Source organism: Brachypodium distachyon, chromosome 3, assembly GCF_000005505.3.
Source record: "Brachypodium distachyon strain Bd21 chromosome 3, Brachypodium_distachyon_v3.0, whole genome shotgun sequence".
In the NCBI taxonomy this organism is placed as follows: Eukaryota; Viridiplantae; Streptophyta; class Magnoliopsida; order Poales; family Poaceae; genus Brachypodium; species Brachypodium distachyon.
The window spans coordinates 11,200,767-11,218,975 of record NC_016133.3 but is presented as its reverse complement, the minus strand read 5'-3'; the positions used below and the strand labels follow the sequence as shown (position 1 = coordinate 11,218,975).

The 18,209-nt window shown below is 45.9% G+C and overlaps 2 protein-coding genes and 1 long non-coding RNA gene across 4 annotated transcripts; 1 reads left to right on the top strand and 2 right to left on the bottom strand.

Moving 5' to 3' along the window:
* Window positions 1-3,299: 3,299 nt before the first annotated feature.
* Window positions 3,300-4,876, bottom strand: LOC104584008 (calponin homology domain-containing protein DDB_G0272472-like). Its single transcript, XM_010238085.1, has 2 exons — window positions 4,229-4,876; window positions 3,300-4,187 (listed from the first exon to the last, which is right to left on the bottom strand). The coding sequence occupies exons 1-2, from the start codon at window positions 4,874-4,876 to the stop codon at window positions 3,300-3,302; spliced, it is 1,536 nt and encodes a 511-aa protein (XP_010236387.1).
* Window positions 4,877-8,508: 3,632 nt separating this feature from the next.
* Window positions 8,509-9,620, bottom strand: LOC100838400. 2 transcript variants are annotated; one of them, XR_002964272.1, is made up of 2 exons: window positions 8,940-9,620; window positions 8,509-8,824 (listed from the first exon to the last, which is right to left on the bottom strand). It is a non-coding gene; the product is annotated as an uncharacterized LOC100838400 (long non-coding RNA). The 2 variants fall into 2 exon arrangements; XR_731324.3 differs by having other exon boundaries at window positions 8,509-8,740; window positions 8,940-9,619.
* A 6,708-nt stretch (window positions 9,621-16,328) lies between these two features.
* LOC100828801 (BAHD acyltransferase DCR) lies at window positions 16,329-18,023 on the top strand. Its single transcript, XM_003571217.4, has one exon. It carries the CDS (start codon window positions 16,409-16,411, stop codon window positions 17,759-17,761), a length of 1,353 nt encoding a protein of 450 aa, XP_003571265.3. The 5' UTR covers window positions 16,329-16,408; the 3' UTR covers window positions 17,762-18,023.
* Window positions 18,024-18,209: the final 186 nt, after the last annotated feature.

Below are 18,209 nucleotides of genomic sequence, written 5' to 3'. Positions count from 1 at the left end.
GAGAGCGAAGCCGACACCGATGGAAACTCTGCTGCCGGCGATCTCCGGCGTTGTCCACTCCCACGCCCCCTACCTGGCACGCCCGATGTCATCGCTCGGTGCTCCGACACCGGGGGCGTGCGGCCACGTCCCCCTTTTAGGTTCGGTAGGGGCGTCTGGGGCGGAGACCCGGTGATTGCCGGCTCGGCCGATGAGGCCCTAGGGGCCGGCGAGACGAAGTGCTAGGGGTACGCACTAGTCCAAGAGCAGATGCACGCACGTTTTTTACCCAGGTTCGGGCCATCCGGAGGTGTAAAACCCTACGTCCTGCCCGTCTGAGCTGATAGTGATTACGGACCAAATGTTTACAAGTTGCCGGGCAAGCTCCCGGGCTTTCTCTCAGTGGCTAGGTACTCCTCGCCGCTCTCTGCTGGCTGCCTACTGGAGCCACTAAGCGTCTGTCGAGCGAGCTTCGTCCGAACCAACTAACTGACTAACCCCTTTGACCGTCGGCATGGTGCATGAGCTAGAAGTGTCCAACGGGGAGGCATGCAACTCCCCGCGGTGAGCTGGTGGCGTGCATGGGTGCCACCTCTGCTGCTAGGGGCCTAAGACCCTAGGGTAGGATTAGACAACCACTCTTACTTGGATCGGACGGGTAACTACCCGTTGGTCGGCTCGTTTACTGAGCCGTGCGCCTTACTCCTTGCCTTGGTGGGACCGCACGTCCCGCGCCCGCCATGCGCCCGGGAACCTCCAGTCCCAGCAAGTCGACCCCGGGAAGCACCCGAGCCAAATGCACCCGGGAACCCCCTCCTGGGAAGCGGCTTCTCAGGAGGTGCCTAGGCGGGAGTATTCTTCGAAGCCCCGCTAGCCCCTTTCGGGCTGGTAGCTTGCCGGGGAGCTCATAGGCGCTCCCCGGGACGAGACCTTCCCGGGAACCCGGGAGTAGGGCCCGCGCGTCGCGCAGCGGTGGTACCCCGGGTGCCACTGGTGCGACACCTAGCCGTCTAGGTGATGCCAATCACCAAGAGTAACAAGCTTCAAGTGCTCGGCTAGAGAGGAGATCCCATTCTTCACGCTCAGTTCAGCTCTAAGGGTTTTATCAGGTGTTCTTGAAAACAACTCACTGGGATTCACCACCGAACTCCTTCGGGGTGGGTCGTCTATATAGCCTTGGCCACGGCTGATCTAGCCGTTGTGACCCGTTGGATAAAGTGATCGCTGAGACTCCAGCTCACACTTTATCACTTTGTCTCACAACGGTTAGATTAGGTGGTCAACCACGAAAGCGACAGATTTTCAAACACATTTGAAATCAGAGTGAAGACTTCACGTAGAAGTTTCTGTGAAGCCTGAAATGCTTCATTCTTCACTCCGACGAAAAACACTCACAGAAAATGGTTTTCGTCCAAGCTGAACATGAAGAATAGGTTTCACCTGAACCAGCTCCACACTTCAAACCCCCCTTAATAGTACGGCGTTCCTATACTCAAGTGAAGAAAACAACTACGGAAAGACCTATGAAGAATGCTACGCTTCATGTTCTTCACCGTTCTTCACTGAGTTCTTCATACTTCAAGCCAGTACCTGTACTTCAATTTTAGGGGTCATCGATGCTGGTTAGACCAACTCTTCTGAGGAACTAAAACCTGAAACATTCCGTGTAACTCATTAGTTTCTCAAACATGTTGTCATCATTCATCAAAACTCATATAGGGGCAAGGTTTCCCTTTCAATCTTTCCCTTTTTGGTGTTTGATGACAACACTGGTTAAAGCTTCAAAGATGGGAAAAATTAAATGTGAAGGTTTTAGCTTCTGAGTTATTTGAAGACCCCCCCTGAAGATATGCACTATTTAGATTGCGTTTGAATGCAAGTGCAAAGAGCTTTAGGAGTGTGAGGAAATCTTGATATTCTTCAGAAGCAAGGGTGCGCATCGTGTGCAAGGTTAGAGCAGAAATAATAAAAATTCATACATGCTCATAAATTGAAATAAACAGATGCAGCCCCAGCAAGTATTGAAGTAAACATGCAATGCGTGAGGAACGAAAATGCATGAAGATTAAATTTATTACAGGCATTGCAGAATCCTCATGCAAGAGGCAGTTTTCAACCACGAACGATACGACTAAAGTTTTATGACGACGAAGAACCAGATAAAAGCAAAACTCCCCCTGCAACAAATAAAGCGAAACCTCCCCCTGACTCCTTCTCCTCCTTTGGCATCAAGACGCCAAAAAGGTTGAAAACTACTGGCTTTGAGTAGCGTCACTGTCTTCAGGCTTCAGAACGTCAGGGTAGTGCTTGATGAGGAAGTCTTGAATTAAGCCACTGGTCTTCTCCTCGCGGGACACCAGCTTCTTGAGCAGTACTTGCTGATTCTTCAAAACAGCGGCCTGCTTCTCAAGGAGATCCTGCTGATCGTCAATCTTGCGGGAGAGCTTCACAACAAGATTCTTCAAGGAACCATCCGTGCCGAAGCTGGTATCATACTGAGAATCAGATGGACGAAGTGATTGCTTCAACTGCGGTTGTGACATAATGGGCTGTGAAGACTCCTTTGACGGGCGATCAGACACCGAAGTAAGAGGAAGCACAGACGGCTCAGGGTCTTGAGGCTTCAGCGAGAAGTACTTGTGCTGATGCTCCAACTCAAAACGCTTCTCTGACAACTGCAAGATTATCTTCATGATCTGAGATGCATAGGGCAGAGCACGCACACGGTCGGCTGAGGCATGGGTTATGGTCTGAAGAATATAATCTCCATAATCTTTTTTCTCACCCTTGTAGACTGCAAGCAGCAGATTGCGGTGAAGACCGGCAATTTCACTGGAGCTGCCTTGCTTGGGAGAGAGAGTGAAACGGAGAATATCATTGAGGATTTTCACTTCATGGTTTAACCCAGACAGTCCTCCAAAGGCGCCAGAGAATCCTTCTTCATAAAGAATAGTGATTTCTTCATCTGAGACAGCCTGTTCTTCATGGATCTTGGGCTGGCCATTGAACTCAGCGAGACCAGGAAACTCCTTAAAGTGCCTGGAGGTGCAACTGTGCCTATCACCATCAATCATCCAATAGATGTTGTAGCCCTTTGAGTTGTCTTCAAATTTGCAGACCTTTCTGCCGAAAGTAGCATAGAACTGAAGAATCAGCTCATCATTCCAGTTCTGGCAGGTCTCTACAAACTTCAGCAGATGCAGATCATTGAGATCATTTGCTGCAGGCATGACACCACTTTGACGATTGTATGCGAACCAATCATCATTGAGATACTTCATCTTAGAGAAGTGAGTCCTTGGCAGAAGAATCTGCGCATATTAATTTTGCTGCTCAAAAGACCAAAACCTCCGGTCTTCAGCTGATCTCTCCTCTTTGTACTTCAGCCCGTTGTTCAGCCTCACGAGGCGAAGCTCAGCGTTCTTCAGGGCTTTGAAGTAAACCTTCTCTCGGTCAGAGGATATAGGCATCATGGGCTTGGGAGACAACAACTCACGGTTGTCTTCAGACATAGCTTGAGATCTCACGAGCATCCGTGAGAGTCTCCTGTCTTCACGATCATTAACAATTCCGGATCGTTTCTTTTTCGGTGCAGTCTTCAGCAGATCTTCCGGCAGACGATCAATCTCCATCAGATCATCAGACTCTTGTGTGGGTTCTTTCTCTTCTTCCTTCTTCTCTTCTTCCTCCTCCTCATCACTCGAGGAACTTGGGTCGGACGGTTCGGATGGGTCGGACGGTGCAACACTCTTCTTCTCAACAGCTCTCTTCATACGGACTTCCGGCGTGGGCACTGGGGCATCTTCATCAGTTTCTACGTCATTGACATTCAAATCACGAGTGGCTTCAGCTTCGAAGTCACAAGTCCTTCCTTCTTCAGCAGAGGCATCAACTGATTCAGTGCGAGGCAACGAGCTGCTGGTGGGGGGTTCTTCAGGACGGGTGATGTCTTCTTGGTTTTTCCCCAGCACCTCATCTCCTTCTTCCTGCTGAGCAGTGTGCTCAGACATAACTATGGGAGATGAAGCAGCTTGTTCCTGTTCCACAAAAAGTGAAGTAAGCTTGACATTGGATGTATCTGGCACAAGGGTGTCAATAGCTTTCTTCTTCTGAGAAACTGCCACAGATGATGAAGTGGAGGTACTTCTTCCAGCAGGAATTTTGATCCTCAGACCAAACTCCTTGGCAGTTATCTTCACTTCAGCAATCTAAGACGCCTGGCGAGTCATTGTGATCTTCTTTGATGGACAGTCTGAGGTAAATCCTGACTTTCTTCAGTGTCAGAGGGGGCAGCTGGATCATTTCTGGCCTTGAGACCAATTTCACGACGGATCTCACGAGCTGCATCCCTCGTCTCATATTCAGTCTTCTCCCGATCGACTTCTTCATTTCCGCCCTGTACTTCAGGCAATTTTTCGGCGGCTTTCTTCCTGGCATTACTTTTAGCCTTATCAGCCTTCATGCTTTCGGCTGTTTGTTTCATCTGCTTAGCGAGCAGAGCCTTCTTTTTCTTCTTCTCAAGCTCAGCTTGAGTCTTCAAGGCAATTTCCTTTTCTTTCTTCAGGGCGATGAGGTCAGCCGTTTTTTTCTCCTCTGCTTCCTTCTCAGCCTTCTTCATCTGCAGTTCAGCAGCTTTCTTCTCTTCCTTTTCTTTCAAGGAAGCTTCGGCCTTCTCCTTCTCAACACGTTTCTTTTCTGCACGATCTTCTTCTTCCAATCTCTTGGCAACACACAAACTGCGGTTCTGCTCCCATTCTTCAGCCTGAGTCTTGGCAACGATCAGACCTTCAACATGGCTCATGAGGGAATCAGGGAGCGTTTCTTCATTGAATGCAGTAAGAAGAACTATATCAATGTGAACGACTTCAGGAGGATACGGAATTTCTTTAGAAGCCATTGCGGCAGCATTCACATCATCCTTCGATGAGGAACCGGATCCGACAGCAGTGGTTCTCTTAGCTTTCTTCAGATCTTTCTTGAACTGTTTCTCTGCGTCTTCAGAGTTTTTCCGTTTCTAAGTCATCTTTGCCTTGCCCTTAGTGTCTTCACTGGGTTTGTTACGAGGCACGGGAGGAGGCAGTGAAGAACCTCTGAGCCTGGATGCTCTTGCAGGACCTCGCAGTTCAATGATAGGTTCAGACAGGAACATGTCACTATCTTCAGCATCTGAAACTTTCTTGGACTTAGGCTTCTTTGAGATGTCAACATAGTTAATATCTCTGATGATCTTCAAAGCTTTTCTGTTGAATTCCTCACGGTGAGGTCCGCCTTCCTTGCGGGCAATCTTGAAGTTTCCCACTTTGGAAGCCGGAAAATACATGTTAGCATTCTCTGCTTCTTTGGTCCTTCTCCGAATCTCAGCTGCGAGCACATGAGAGTGCTTGCGGATGATCTGCTGGAGACGGTGTTTCCTCTTCATCCTGATCTCCCCTTGCACATCGTCTTCTGAAGAATAGAAAATGAAGATCTCTTCAGCAGTGGGAGCAGGCACATCCTTAAACTTCTTGACTTTCTCTTTCTTCTCTGCCTTGGGCTTCGACGCCACTTTCTTTCCACAACTGGGCAATACTTCACCAAGCCGTGGGGAGTTGATAGCATACTTCAGGCGCACACCGGAAGAGGGTGTCACTTTCAGAGGCACAGGTTCTTCAACCTCTTCATCTGAGTCCTCAATGTTAACGTTGGGGGAAACAGGTGGTGAGGGCTCAGGCGTTGAGTCAAACAGGTACTGTCCCTCTCTCTCTGAATCATTGCCGGAGTGGGTCAAGTCAGACATGGTGACACCTAGGAGGAGCTTTGTCAAGAACAGCGGAATCACCAAAACCCTAACCGCAAAGCCCTAACTCGGCGAGAGCGGTCAATCTACTGCAGCAAACGGGGATATTTAGATGAGTTTGCTACGCGGAATCGATCTAAGAAGAGAAAAACGACGCTTGCCTGGAATTCCTGACTTGAATCAACGAAGATCAGTGGCGACGCTGAAGATCCGGGCTTGAGGAATGCGTCCGAGCGTTCGCGGCGAAGAGAAGAGATCGCGAGAGCTTCCGGGCGTGAGAGCGGTGGATTTTGGGGTAGAGGTGATTTTTCCGAGGAGGGGTAGTTGTCCTTATATAGGGAGGTGAAAAAGGTGGATCTTACCAGTATCTTTTTATCTCAAAATTTCCGTTAGGATTTCCCGTACGGTTTAAATTTCTTTAGGGATAAGATTTTACCGTTTGGAAAGTTTCGTGAAGACTACGGCTAAAACGGAGATTCCGTTAAAATTGGATTCTTCAGAACTTTGAAGACTGACTGTTTTACCGAAAACAAAACTCATTTTTGAAAAATGAAAATTCTTGCATCACCGACAAGGATTTCGATGATACCCGAATTACGATGAACAGACTTTGTGTACAGACAAGAAATATATAAGATAGATAGGTTCTAAGATGTCCTTAAGTTTCATTTTCATCTGGCAGTAAGAGGCAACAGCAGTGAAGAACAACTGCGCAGATGAATTTGAAGAAAGAGGCAAACAACAGGCTTCTAAACCTACTGAAGACAAACGAAAACGAAGAACAGATAACACAAACTAAGGAATAGAGAAACTGAAGACAATGCAGGTGAAGTAAGCATGAATGCAAGAGTATTCACAAGTATGCAAGTCTTCAAGAGACATTCTGGGAATCCAAGATGTTTAATTCACTACTCAGCTCACAGAATCTGATTTTGTCGAGTGGTTTGGTGAAGATATTCGAGTTGTTTGTCTGTCCTCACATGGTTTAGGCAAATTTCTCCTTTGGACACATGATCTTTGAGGAAATGGTGTCGAATATCAATGTGCTTCGTGCGAGAATGTTGGACGGGATTGTTGGCAATCTTTGTGGCACTCTCATTGTCACATAGAAGATGAACGGCATCCACTGAGATACCGAAGTCTTTGAGAGTTTGTCTCATCCAAAGAAGTTGGGCACAATAGCTGCCTGCTGAAACATATTCTGCTTCAGCCGTCGACAAAGCAACGGAGTTATGCTTCTTTGAATACCAACTCGCTAAGGACCTTCCGAGGAATTGGCAAGTGTCAGAAGTGGATTTTCTATCAACCTAGCAACCGGCATAATCTGAGTCAGAATAGCCAACAAGATCAATAGAAGCTCTTTTTGGATACCAGAGACCGAAGAATGGGGTGTAAACTAAATATCTGAGGATTTTTTTCATAGCCATGAGATGACAGTCTTGAGGATCTGCTTGAAACCTTGCACACATGCAAACACTCAACATGATATCTGGCCTAGATGCACAAAGATAAAGCAATGAGCCAATCATGAAACGAAAAACCTTTTGATCTACAGGTTTACCGGTTTTGTTGAGGTCTAGATGACCATTTGTGGGCATTGGAGTTTTAATTTTCTTAGCAGATTCCATCCCAAATTTTTTCAACATGTCCCTGATGTACTTCGTTTGAGAGATGAAGAATTCATTCTTCATTTGCTTGATTTGAAGACTAAGGAAAAACTTCAATTCTCCCATCATAGACATCTCAAACTTCTCCGTCATCATCTTTTCAAATTCTTCGCTGAAATTAGTGTTAGTGGAACCAAACACAATATCGTCCACATATATTTGATACACAAAGAGATCATCATTGACTTTCTTTGTAAAAAGTGTTGGATCAATTTTACCAATTTTGAAACCCTTTTTGACCAAGAACTTTCTGAGGCATTCATATCAGGCTCGAGGTGCTTGCTTCAAGTTGTAGAGTGCCTTATCAAGTTTATAGACATGATTAGGATGTTCTGGATCTTCAAAACCAGGAAGTTGTTCAACATAAACAAGTTCTTCAATTTCACCATTTAAGAATGCACTTTTCACATCCATTTGATATAAAGTTATGTCATGATGATTAGCATATGCAAGAAGAATTCTAATGGATTCAAGACGTGCAACAGGGGCATAGGTTTCACTGAAATCCAAATCTTCAACCTGAGTGAAGCCCTGTGCAACAAGACGTGCTTTGTTCCTCTCGACGATTCCGTCTTCATCTTGCTTATTTCTGAAGACCCACTTGGTACCGATGACATTTTGCCTTGGCCTTTCCACAAGGGTCCAGACTTGATTTCTCTTGAAATTCACTACAACAAAAAAGCCCTGTAGTGACGTTCAGTTTAGGAGCTAAAGACACTATAAATCATCTCTATCTCCTCGTAGAGTCGATTTTGTAAAGCGTCCTAGGAGCGTCTTCTCTGGCACCGTGTCAAACTCCATAGAGACGCATAGGAAGCGTGCCTAGTTGAAAATGAGACGTTTTAAAAGTGTGTCTATGAAAGCATGTCTACTTTAAATGAGACGTTTTAAGAGCGTCTCTACAACAACAGAGACGTATTGGTAGATTCACTTTACACATCGCTCTATCGATGTTGAGTCACTCTATTGCGTGCCAAAGAACTACACAAAAAGGATTTATTTATAACAATGTTGTGATCAAAATTTTGTCAGATATGTAAAGAATTTTGTGCCGTCACAAATAACAAATCTGAAGAAACAAATGCATCACACGGAAGGGGCTATAACATTATACATTATATTACCAATAGTGATGATAGTATATTTACAGCTGAGTGGTACAACATGTATGCACACTAGAAAAAAATTCTAACTAGTTGAAACTTCGTAGTTTCTACATGCAGATAACTGTACATCAGCTCCCATGTCTTCTCCGTTTCTCTGAATTTCCTATAGCCTTGATTGTGCTTCTTAGACAAAATCCTCGCCCAGAAAAATTCTGCAAAGGATGACAAATGACTAATAAATTAACTCACTGGGTATATAAAAATTCCAGTAAATAACTATTGACATATGGTGCTGTCTATCAGGCGACAAGAGCAAAGTTTCATTTGGTGAGATAATACATCTGCTAGTTTAATTCAGATTCCTATCAGAACACGTGAGCATAATAATTTTAATTACATGAAAAAACGCACCTTCATACGATTGTTCAGTTCATGGAAAATACAAGAGGAAATATTAATCAAGAACATTTGCCATCTTGCTTCAGGAGGGTAATATCACAGAGGCATATTATCAAGCACCTTGCAGATGTGAGGATTGATAATTTAGAAGAAATAACAGAGAAAGTAATCTGTAAGATCAATTCAAAATTGAGTCCATAGTGGTCGATAGAGAGATGGGAGTTCAGAAAACTACATAGAAGTAGTACTTCTTACTAATTACAAGCGGGCATTGAAAGAACAGAAACAAAAAAAAGTCAGATTACCTTCCACACACGAATTAGTCCAGGTACTACGGAAGATTGTATGGGGGTGTGGAGAGAGGTCTACGACCGCTAGGATCTTCTTCACTCTTCCGCTAGGCAACACACAAGTTCGCTGTTGAAGACGGCCTTCAGGAAGTTGGATCTCACAGCGCGAAGCCATCCACGCCGGGGAAAAGAGGCAGGCAGCAGGCGACGGGATCAGAGACGTAGGCCGTGGCCCGGGAGAGCGAGGAGCTGCGCCGGTGGATCATGGATGGAAGGGAGGACGGAGCCAGCGGTAGATGGCGGCGCTAGGTTTTTCCCAGGGAGAGAGATGGTCGAGCAATTAGAGATGAGATTTCTTATTAAAGAAATTGGAGATAAAGGCAAAGGGTGGCTGCAGCAGGGGTGGACGTGCGATGATTTTGTACGCGTCTCAAGGAACGTCCCTACACACCGTATGATTATCCACGTAGAGACGAAAATAAAAGCGTCCAAATTAAAACATCCCTACACGTCTATTTTGTTGTAGTGATCCGATAATACTTCATCCGTCGTCTTTGGCTGAACTGAAGACACAAAAAAGAAATGCTCACAAAAATTTGAAACACGTAAGCGAGTTTGAATTCTGCCATCATCAGGTTCTTGAATTCTGTTCCATTGTCACTTCACACGCCCTTGATGGATACTTCAAACTCATTTTGGGCTTTTCATGCAAATTTCTTGAAGATCTCAACTACTGTGCTCTTATCATCCAAAAAGAACACCCAAGTGAAACGTGAATAATCATCAACAATCACAAATCCATACGAGTTACCTCCTATACTCATGTAAGTTGTAGGACCAAAAAGATCCATGTGAAGCAGCTCGAGAGGTCTTAAAGTAGACATGACGTTCTTCACGGGATGAGACGCTCCGATTTGCTTCCCAGCTTGGCACGCACTGCATAAATGATCTTTTTCAAAAGAAACGTTCTTCAAGCCTCGGATGTGGTCGCTTTTGACAAGTTTGCTCAAATTCTTCATGCCCACATGACCGAGTCTTCTATGCCAGAGCCACCCTAGTGAGGATTTTGCAACTAGACACGTAGGAGGTGAGTATGAGGAGTCCTCAAAATTTACAAGATAGATATTTCCCTTTCTTCGCCCTCTGAAGACAAAAGAGTTATCCTTTTCTAAAGTAACATACACATATCGTCTTGTGAAGCAAACGATTAGTCCATGATCACATAGTTGAGCAACAGATAGAAGATTATATCCAAGTGATTCAACAAGAAGTACTTCATTGATAGACATGTCATTTTCCTTAGAAATAGCAACTTTGCCGAGACCAATTACCATTCCCTTACCATTGTCACCAAAAGTAATGTTCTCATGATGTTGAGGACCAAGTTCTAAAGAGCTAAACATTTTTTTCTCACCGGTCATGTGATTCGTACATCCGGAGTCCATGACCCATTCTCTTCCTCCGGATGCATATGCCTACGAAGAAAGTTAGGCTCGTTTAGGCACCCATGTCTTCGTGGGTTCCTGCACGTTAGTAGAACTTGAAGAACACAAGGCATCACCGAAAAAAGTAATGACATATTTTGGCACCCAAATTTGAGGTTTTGCATGTTCTCCACGCATTATGGTTCCAGTGAAATTAGGTCTCACTTTATTATCCTTGTCCATCTTCAGAATGTAAGAATCATTAACATGGAATATCGGGTAAACACGTGAAGTATTGGGATGCTTTGAAGCATCCTTGCGGGGATTTAGATTTCCCACAAATGAAGGAACCTCAGTATACTTCCCTCTTCCTTGGACAAACTTTGTAAGGGGGTATTGCTCAAGGAGCCAAGCATCACCATTAACATTGTGCTTTCTCTCAACACCGATACCATCCTTGCATCGACGAGGAATTTGAAGATCAAGAATCCAGTTCAAGGTTTCAGTCCCTTGGTGACACTTTAGGATACCAGCCTCAATCTGCTTCTTCAACTTAGCATTTTCTTCAGCCAGTGAGAGATCACTAGGTGAAGGGTTAGTGACAGCAGTGCAAGATTCACCAATAGTAGTAAAGCTAAAAGCAATATCAGGTGAATCAGGGAAACCAGTTTGAGTCACAGCATGTGAAGTAGTGATTTGAAGAATGTTGTTTAATGAAGAAATGCATTTAGAGCATGCTTCAGAGAATCACCGTGTTGAGGTAAGTTGACTAGCTTAACATTGAGATTAAGATTCTCAGTTTTGAGGTCCTCATGAGAAATCTTCAGATTATCATGCTCGAGTTTGATCGAAACATAGTTAAGACTAATCTCAGCATGAGTTTTCTTCAGATCCTTATGAGCCTCTTCCATGGCCCGAAACTTAGACTTGAGTCTTTTGAGTTCATTAGCCAAGTTAGTGTTCTTCTTAATCTCAGTGATAAGCAGGTATTTTTGCTTCTCAACGATGAACTGAAGTCTTTCATATGTCATGGGTTCAGATTCTTCGTTATCAGTTTCATCATTATCAGTAGAGTTTACTTCTTCACTAGGAGATGATACCTTAGAGAATTTTGCCATGAAGCATGATGGTGAGGAGCGATCGTCTCCGGAGACATCTTCAGATGAATCTGCAGAGTCAAACAGTGAAGTCTTCTCTATGGCCAATCCGGCGACACCGTCTTCAGACTCAGAGTCAAATGATTCTTCAGATGATGAAGAATCTGAGTTCCATTCACCAACATGTGCTCTAGAGTAGTACTTCCCCTTCTTAAGCAGAGTCCTTTTTCCAATCCTTCTTCTTGTGACGGTCATGGCTCTTCTTGTGAGAGTGCTTCTTGAATCCTTTGTTCTCCTTGTCTTCATCAGTTTTCTCGGGACACTCAGCAATGAAGTGACCTTTCTTGCCACAGTTGAAGCAAGCTCTCTTGGCCATATCAGATTTCTTCCGATGAGCAGATTTCCGAAACTTTGAGGAGCTGGATTCACCTTGGTGCTTCAGTTTGTTTCCAAACTTATTTCCAAACTTCTTATTGAACCTCTTCACAAAAAGAGCAAGCTCGTCATTGGAACTGGACTCTTCATCAGACGAAGATGAGTCTTCAGATTATTCACTGGAATAGACAATCTTCTTGGATGATTTCTTAGCCTTGAGTGCAATGTTATTCTTCTTCGAACTGGATCTCGAACCATGGATCAACCTCTTTTCTTCTTGGTCAAGTTCATACACAATTCTTCCAAGAACCCAGGTGGGAGTCAACTCCTTGAAGTCTGGCCTATGCTTGATCAACTCACAGACAATGGTGTACTCCATGGGGAGAGCTCGAAGAAACCTTCTGTTTTGCATCAAGTTAGTGATATTGTGATCATCAAGAGTATTCAGCTCATTCACGATGGTGCTCATGCGATCGTAGAGTGAAGAAATAGTTTCATTGGGCTCAAGCATAAGTCTGTCAAACTGACTGATGAGGCGAGTAACTTTAAAATCTTTGACAGTGGTTGTACCTTCATGGACTCCGGCGAGAAAATCCCAAATCTTCTTTGCATCAACCAGGTTACTGATTTTGTTGAACTCAGCATCACTGACAGTTGAGCAGATGATATGACAAGCTTTGGCATTTGCTTGATACTTCTTTAGAGAAATAGGATCATATCTAGAGATGGGTCCCTGAGGAACAACAAAGCCGTTTGTGACTGCTTCCCAAACACAAGGGTCAGTAGATATGATGTGAGTCTTAATGCGATTTTTCCAAAAAGCATAATTGGTACTGCTAAGAACATGTAACTTCTCTTCCTTAGACATACTTCTTCCTCAGGTGGTTGAACCAAAACAAGGAAGCCTCGCTCTGATACCAAGTGAAAGATCGAGTATGTCACAGAGGGGGGGGGGGTGAATGTGACGAGTTTAAAACTTTCTTCAAAATGAAGACTGAAGACTGAGGACAGTCACAGTACTTCAACAACAGGAATTACACTTAGCAATTTTAGAGTTGCAGCGGAAAAAAGAAAGATGAACAAGTTTATAGCAGCAGCAATGAAGACAGAACACAATGAATCAGTTATATTTCAACAGAGAGTAAAAGTTGAAAAACAAAATCACCAGGACTGAAGACAGGGATTTGTTTTCCGAAGTTCAGATTGTTGGCACAATCATACGTCTCCGTTGAGAGGACTTAATCACACAAGACTCGCGGACACACAAGTCCACCCAATCCTCCTGAGTTAAGACCAAAGTCTCGCCCAGTTACTCATGGTAGATCTTGAGGTGATCTCCAGACCTTCACAGACTGGTTGATGGCAAATCACAATTTTTGATTGCTCTTCAACACTGACTCCTAGCCGTCTAGGTGATGCTAATCACCAACAGTAACAAGCTTCAATTGTTCGGCTAGAGGGGGGATCCCATTCTTCACGCTCAGTTCAGATCTAAGGGTTTTATCAGGTGTTCTTCAAAACAACTCACTGGGGTTCACCACCGAACTCCTTCGGGGTGGGTCGTCTTATATAGCCTTGGCCACGGCTGATCTAGCCATTGTGACCCGTTGGATAAAATGATCCCTGAGACTCCAGCTCAAACTTTATCACTTTGTCTCACAACGGTTAGATTAGGTGGTCAAGCACGAAAGCGACAGATTTTCAAACACATTTGAAATCAGAGTGAAGACTTCACGGGAAAGTTTCTGTGAAGCCTGAAATGCTTCATTCTTCACTCCGACGAAAAACACTCACATTAAATGGTTTTCATCCAAACTGAACATGAAGAATAGGTTTCACCTGAACCAGCTCCACACTTCAAACCCCCCTTAATAATACGGCGTTCCTATACTCAAGTGAAGAAAACAACTACGGAAAGACCTATGAAGAATGCTACGCTTCATGTTTTTCACCGTTCTTCACTGAGTTTTTCATAATTCAAGCCAGTACCTGTACTTCAATTTTAAGAGTCATCGATGCTGGTTAGACCAACTCTTCGGAGGAATTAAAACCTGAAACACTCGTGTAACTCATTAGTTCCTCAAACATGTTGTCATCATTCATCAAAACTCATACAGGAGCAAGTTTTCCCTTTCACCTGCATAGCAGTACAAAGCGCAATACATTACCATACCGTGCAGGGTTTGACTACTTCCTCCGTCCGACAAAAATGTTTGAAGTTTAAAATTTGGATGTACCTAAACATGACTTAGCATATATGTAGACGCATTTAAATTTAGTCAAATTTGAGAAATACTTTGTTAGACGGAAAAAGTATATGCTTCATCTTAATTGGTCGATCGGTCGCCATTGTCTTCCCATTTCACATGTCGGTCGATCGACACTCTGCTTGCTCGCAAATACGAGGATGAGCTGAGCTGGTGACGGTGTCCCAAATCAAATTTAAGGATCCATGGACCGATCGATATGAGAACGCTCCGACAGATCCAGACCGTTCTCACCCGCTCAGAGGTTCAATCCAATTCATTGCTGCCTAGCCTATCTACCTTCTTAATTCCCATTCATATACCTGAAAATAGAATCATACGATATGCATCATCGACCGGTACGTAAAATTAATCTCGAAGAGCTTTAACATTGTATATGCAGTGGATCAGTACTTGCTTATCTAGGTTGGTCGTTGGCATCGATTAGATATCTGCTGCTCCAAAAACGAAAGCACCATCGAGCTAGCTTCCGGTAAACATGTTTACCTTTGTGCATGCAGGTATATACTAGTACTTGCTGAACACAGGCAAACATGCATGCAGATGCAGTTGGGGATTAATTCGCCAATGCAGGGGGGCCGAAGACAGATTATTGACTGATCTGTCGGTGTGCATTCTGTAAACATATGCGTGCTTAATTACTCATGACCGATCGATGAATCGATGCATATACATATAATTGCATGACCATGATTGTTCGTACACCTAGTCTCTTATATCCTGCTCTGTAGGAGTACAGTACTACCATGCATCTCTACTGTGCAAGAACCGGTGGACCGGCAGGAATATTTTGTCTTAATCCAATGATGATGAGCTAGCGTGTTAATTAATCAGATTCAAAGGTTGTGCAAATTATTCCTTTTAGGGTTTCAATACTTGGGGATCTTTTCCCCTCTATGTAGCTATAGGTTTTTTGTTTCACTTGCAGAATCAGAAGCCTGCTTACAGTTTTTATGCACAAGGCCCCGATTAATTAACTGATCAATGGCCAGAAAATAAAGCACTGGTTTTAGTGGAGCAAGTTGAGTGCAACCTAGAGGCTAGTGCAGGACGTACAACCTTGCAGTAAATAAGAATTGCTCAGTTGGAAATTAACACAAAGAATTAAGATGCTTGGAAATTAAAGAGAGGTGGCAGCTGAGATCCACCAAGAAATTTAACAGACACTTGGCACCACCGAGAGAGCTAGGCCCATAAACGTACTGATGGAGTTCAAGAGTATTAAACAACACAAGTCCGTGCCTGACTGAGGATCCTGAATGCTGATTCATATACATTTTAAAATTTTGCACTATTTGAAGTTTACAAGTGTGGCACATACGAGCAGTGGCGGAGCTAGAAATCCATCAAACCACAGGCCATCACAAAAATTACCATGCCAAATCTTCAAATCACTAGAAGTAACAAATAAAAACATTCGACACTCCAGGCCGCAGCCTGGACTGCCTGGGGCCTGTCTACGAGTAGGTTTGAACAAGACATTCAGTAATAATTAGTAGTAACTACAATAGGACATTTGGTCGGTATCTCTTGTAGAATGACGCATTGGATGACCCAAATTGGCCCATGAGCTAATTCCTGGTCACACACAATCTGTATATACGTCTAGATTAAACAGCGTATAATTCTTCAGTAATTTTAGGTCTCTGCCCGGTCTCATCATGACAACTAGACACACAAACTCGATCGGTCGATTTAGAAGGATAGTTCCAAAGTTTGCTAAGGCAGTGATACTGATATATATGATAATTGGGAATGAGGGTGGTGGTCGCTCAATTAGGTGCAAATATATCAAGCTGGCCCTGCCGCCATTAATGTGCACCTCCCTCTCCCAACCGCCCACACTCCATCGCCTTCATCCCTTCTTCAAGAGCCATTGATGAAGGCCTGCCCGATCTGCCTCCTCCGCCATCAATGCCCACCTCCACTCTCCTCCTTTATATCACTCCCACCTCACTCTCTTCAACATTCACTCACACTCTTCAGCTAGCTTCTGCTCATCACACTACTACAGTAGATCGAACAGCAATGGCGGAGGCAGCATCCGGCAATGGCACCACGGCGGCGGTGACGGTGACGGGGAGTCGGACGGTGGCTCCATCAAAGCGCAAACCGACGACGCTGGCCACATTCGACCTCCCTTACATCACCTTCTACTACAACCAGAAGCTTCTCCTCTACCGCCTCCCCTCCGCCGTCGACTTCCACGACGCCGCCGCGCGCATGGCCGCCTCCCTCGCTGACGCGCTCGCCCTCTTCCACCCTCTCGCCGGCCGCATCCTTCTGCAGGACGTTGACAAGGACGGCGGCGGCGTGCTGGTCGTGGACGGGGAAGAAGGCGCGGAGGTCTTTGAGGCGGCCGCCGAGGGTGTGTCGTTGGCCGAGCTCGCCGGGGAAGACTGCGCCGAGGAGCTGATGCAGCGGCTCGTCCCCTACACCGGCGTCATGAACCTCGAGGGCCTCCGCCGCCCGCTGCTCGCCGTCCAGCTCACCAAGCTCCGCGACGGCATGGCCGTCGGCTGCGCCTTCAACCACGCCGTGCTCGACGGGACCGCCACGTGGCACTTCATGACCTCCTGGGCCGAGCTCTGCCGCGGGCTGACCTCCCCAACCACCCTCCCGGTCCACGACCGCTCCGCGGCCCGCTCCACCAAGGTCCGCCTCACGCTCCCTCCCTCCGCCGCGGCCCACGAGGCCACCGACCCCAACGGGCCGAAGCCGCCCCTCGTGGCCCGCGTCTTCTCCTTCCCGGCCTCCACCGTGGCCCGAATCAAGGCCCAGGCAAACTCCTCCCTCCTCCCCGGCACCACCAAGCCCTTCTCCACGTTCCAGTCGCTGGGGGGGCACGTCTGGCGGGCCGTGTCCAAGGCCCGCTTGCTCGGCCCATCCGACATCACAGTCTTCGCCGTCTTCGCCGATTGCCGCGCCAGGCTCTCCCCGCCCGTCCCGGCGTCCTACTTCGGGAACCTCATCCAGGCCGTCTTCACCGGAATCCCCGCCGGGATGCTCCTGGGTTCCCCGCCGCAGCTGGCCGCCGGGATGCTGCAGAAGGCGATCGACGAGCACGACGCCGCCGCGGTGACCCGGCGGCTCGAGGAGTACGAGGCGGCGCCCAAGCTGTTCCACTACAGCGACGCCGGGCCCAACTGCGTCGCCGTGGGGAGCTCGCCGCGGTTCAAGGTGTACGGCGTGGACTTCGGGTTCGGGAGGCCCGAGCGGGTCCGTAGCGGCGGGAACAACAAGTTCGACGGGATGGTGTACCTGTATCCCGGACGCGGGGAAGAAGAAGGCGGCATTGATGTCGAGCTCGCGCTGCAGCCGGAGCCCATGAAGAGGCTCCTGGAGGATCCCGAGTTCCTCAACTTCGCCGCCGATGCCTGAATGCCTCATGATTCATTCAAGCTTAAGAAGTAAGTGTGCAGTGCAGTTGCAGTTGCAGGGATCGATCAGATTCAGATGTACCATGTGATGTTTTCTATGGTGTTATTATATTTGTTCCACTCGAATAAGGAGGATTAGTCTGTGTAAGCTAGCTTATGATGATCCTAGTATTGATTTGATTTGTCATGCATTCATGTACTCTACCAGTATTTGTAATCCACCAGCTTGAATTACGACTATTTTGAGTTTATTTGCATTTTTGAGATGTCAAGGATGGCGCAAGTGCAGCTTCAGCTTCAGTCTAGCTTTACTGCACTGCGCATGTAAACTCTGTCTCTCTATCCAGAAATTTTGTAGAAATGGGTGCAGATTTGGTCGGATGATACTGCTAGGATCTGAACAACTTATGTAGAATCTGTATCAGACGGTGTGGAACTGAATGAATGCA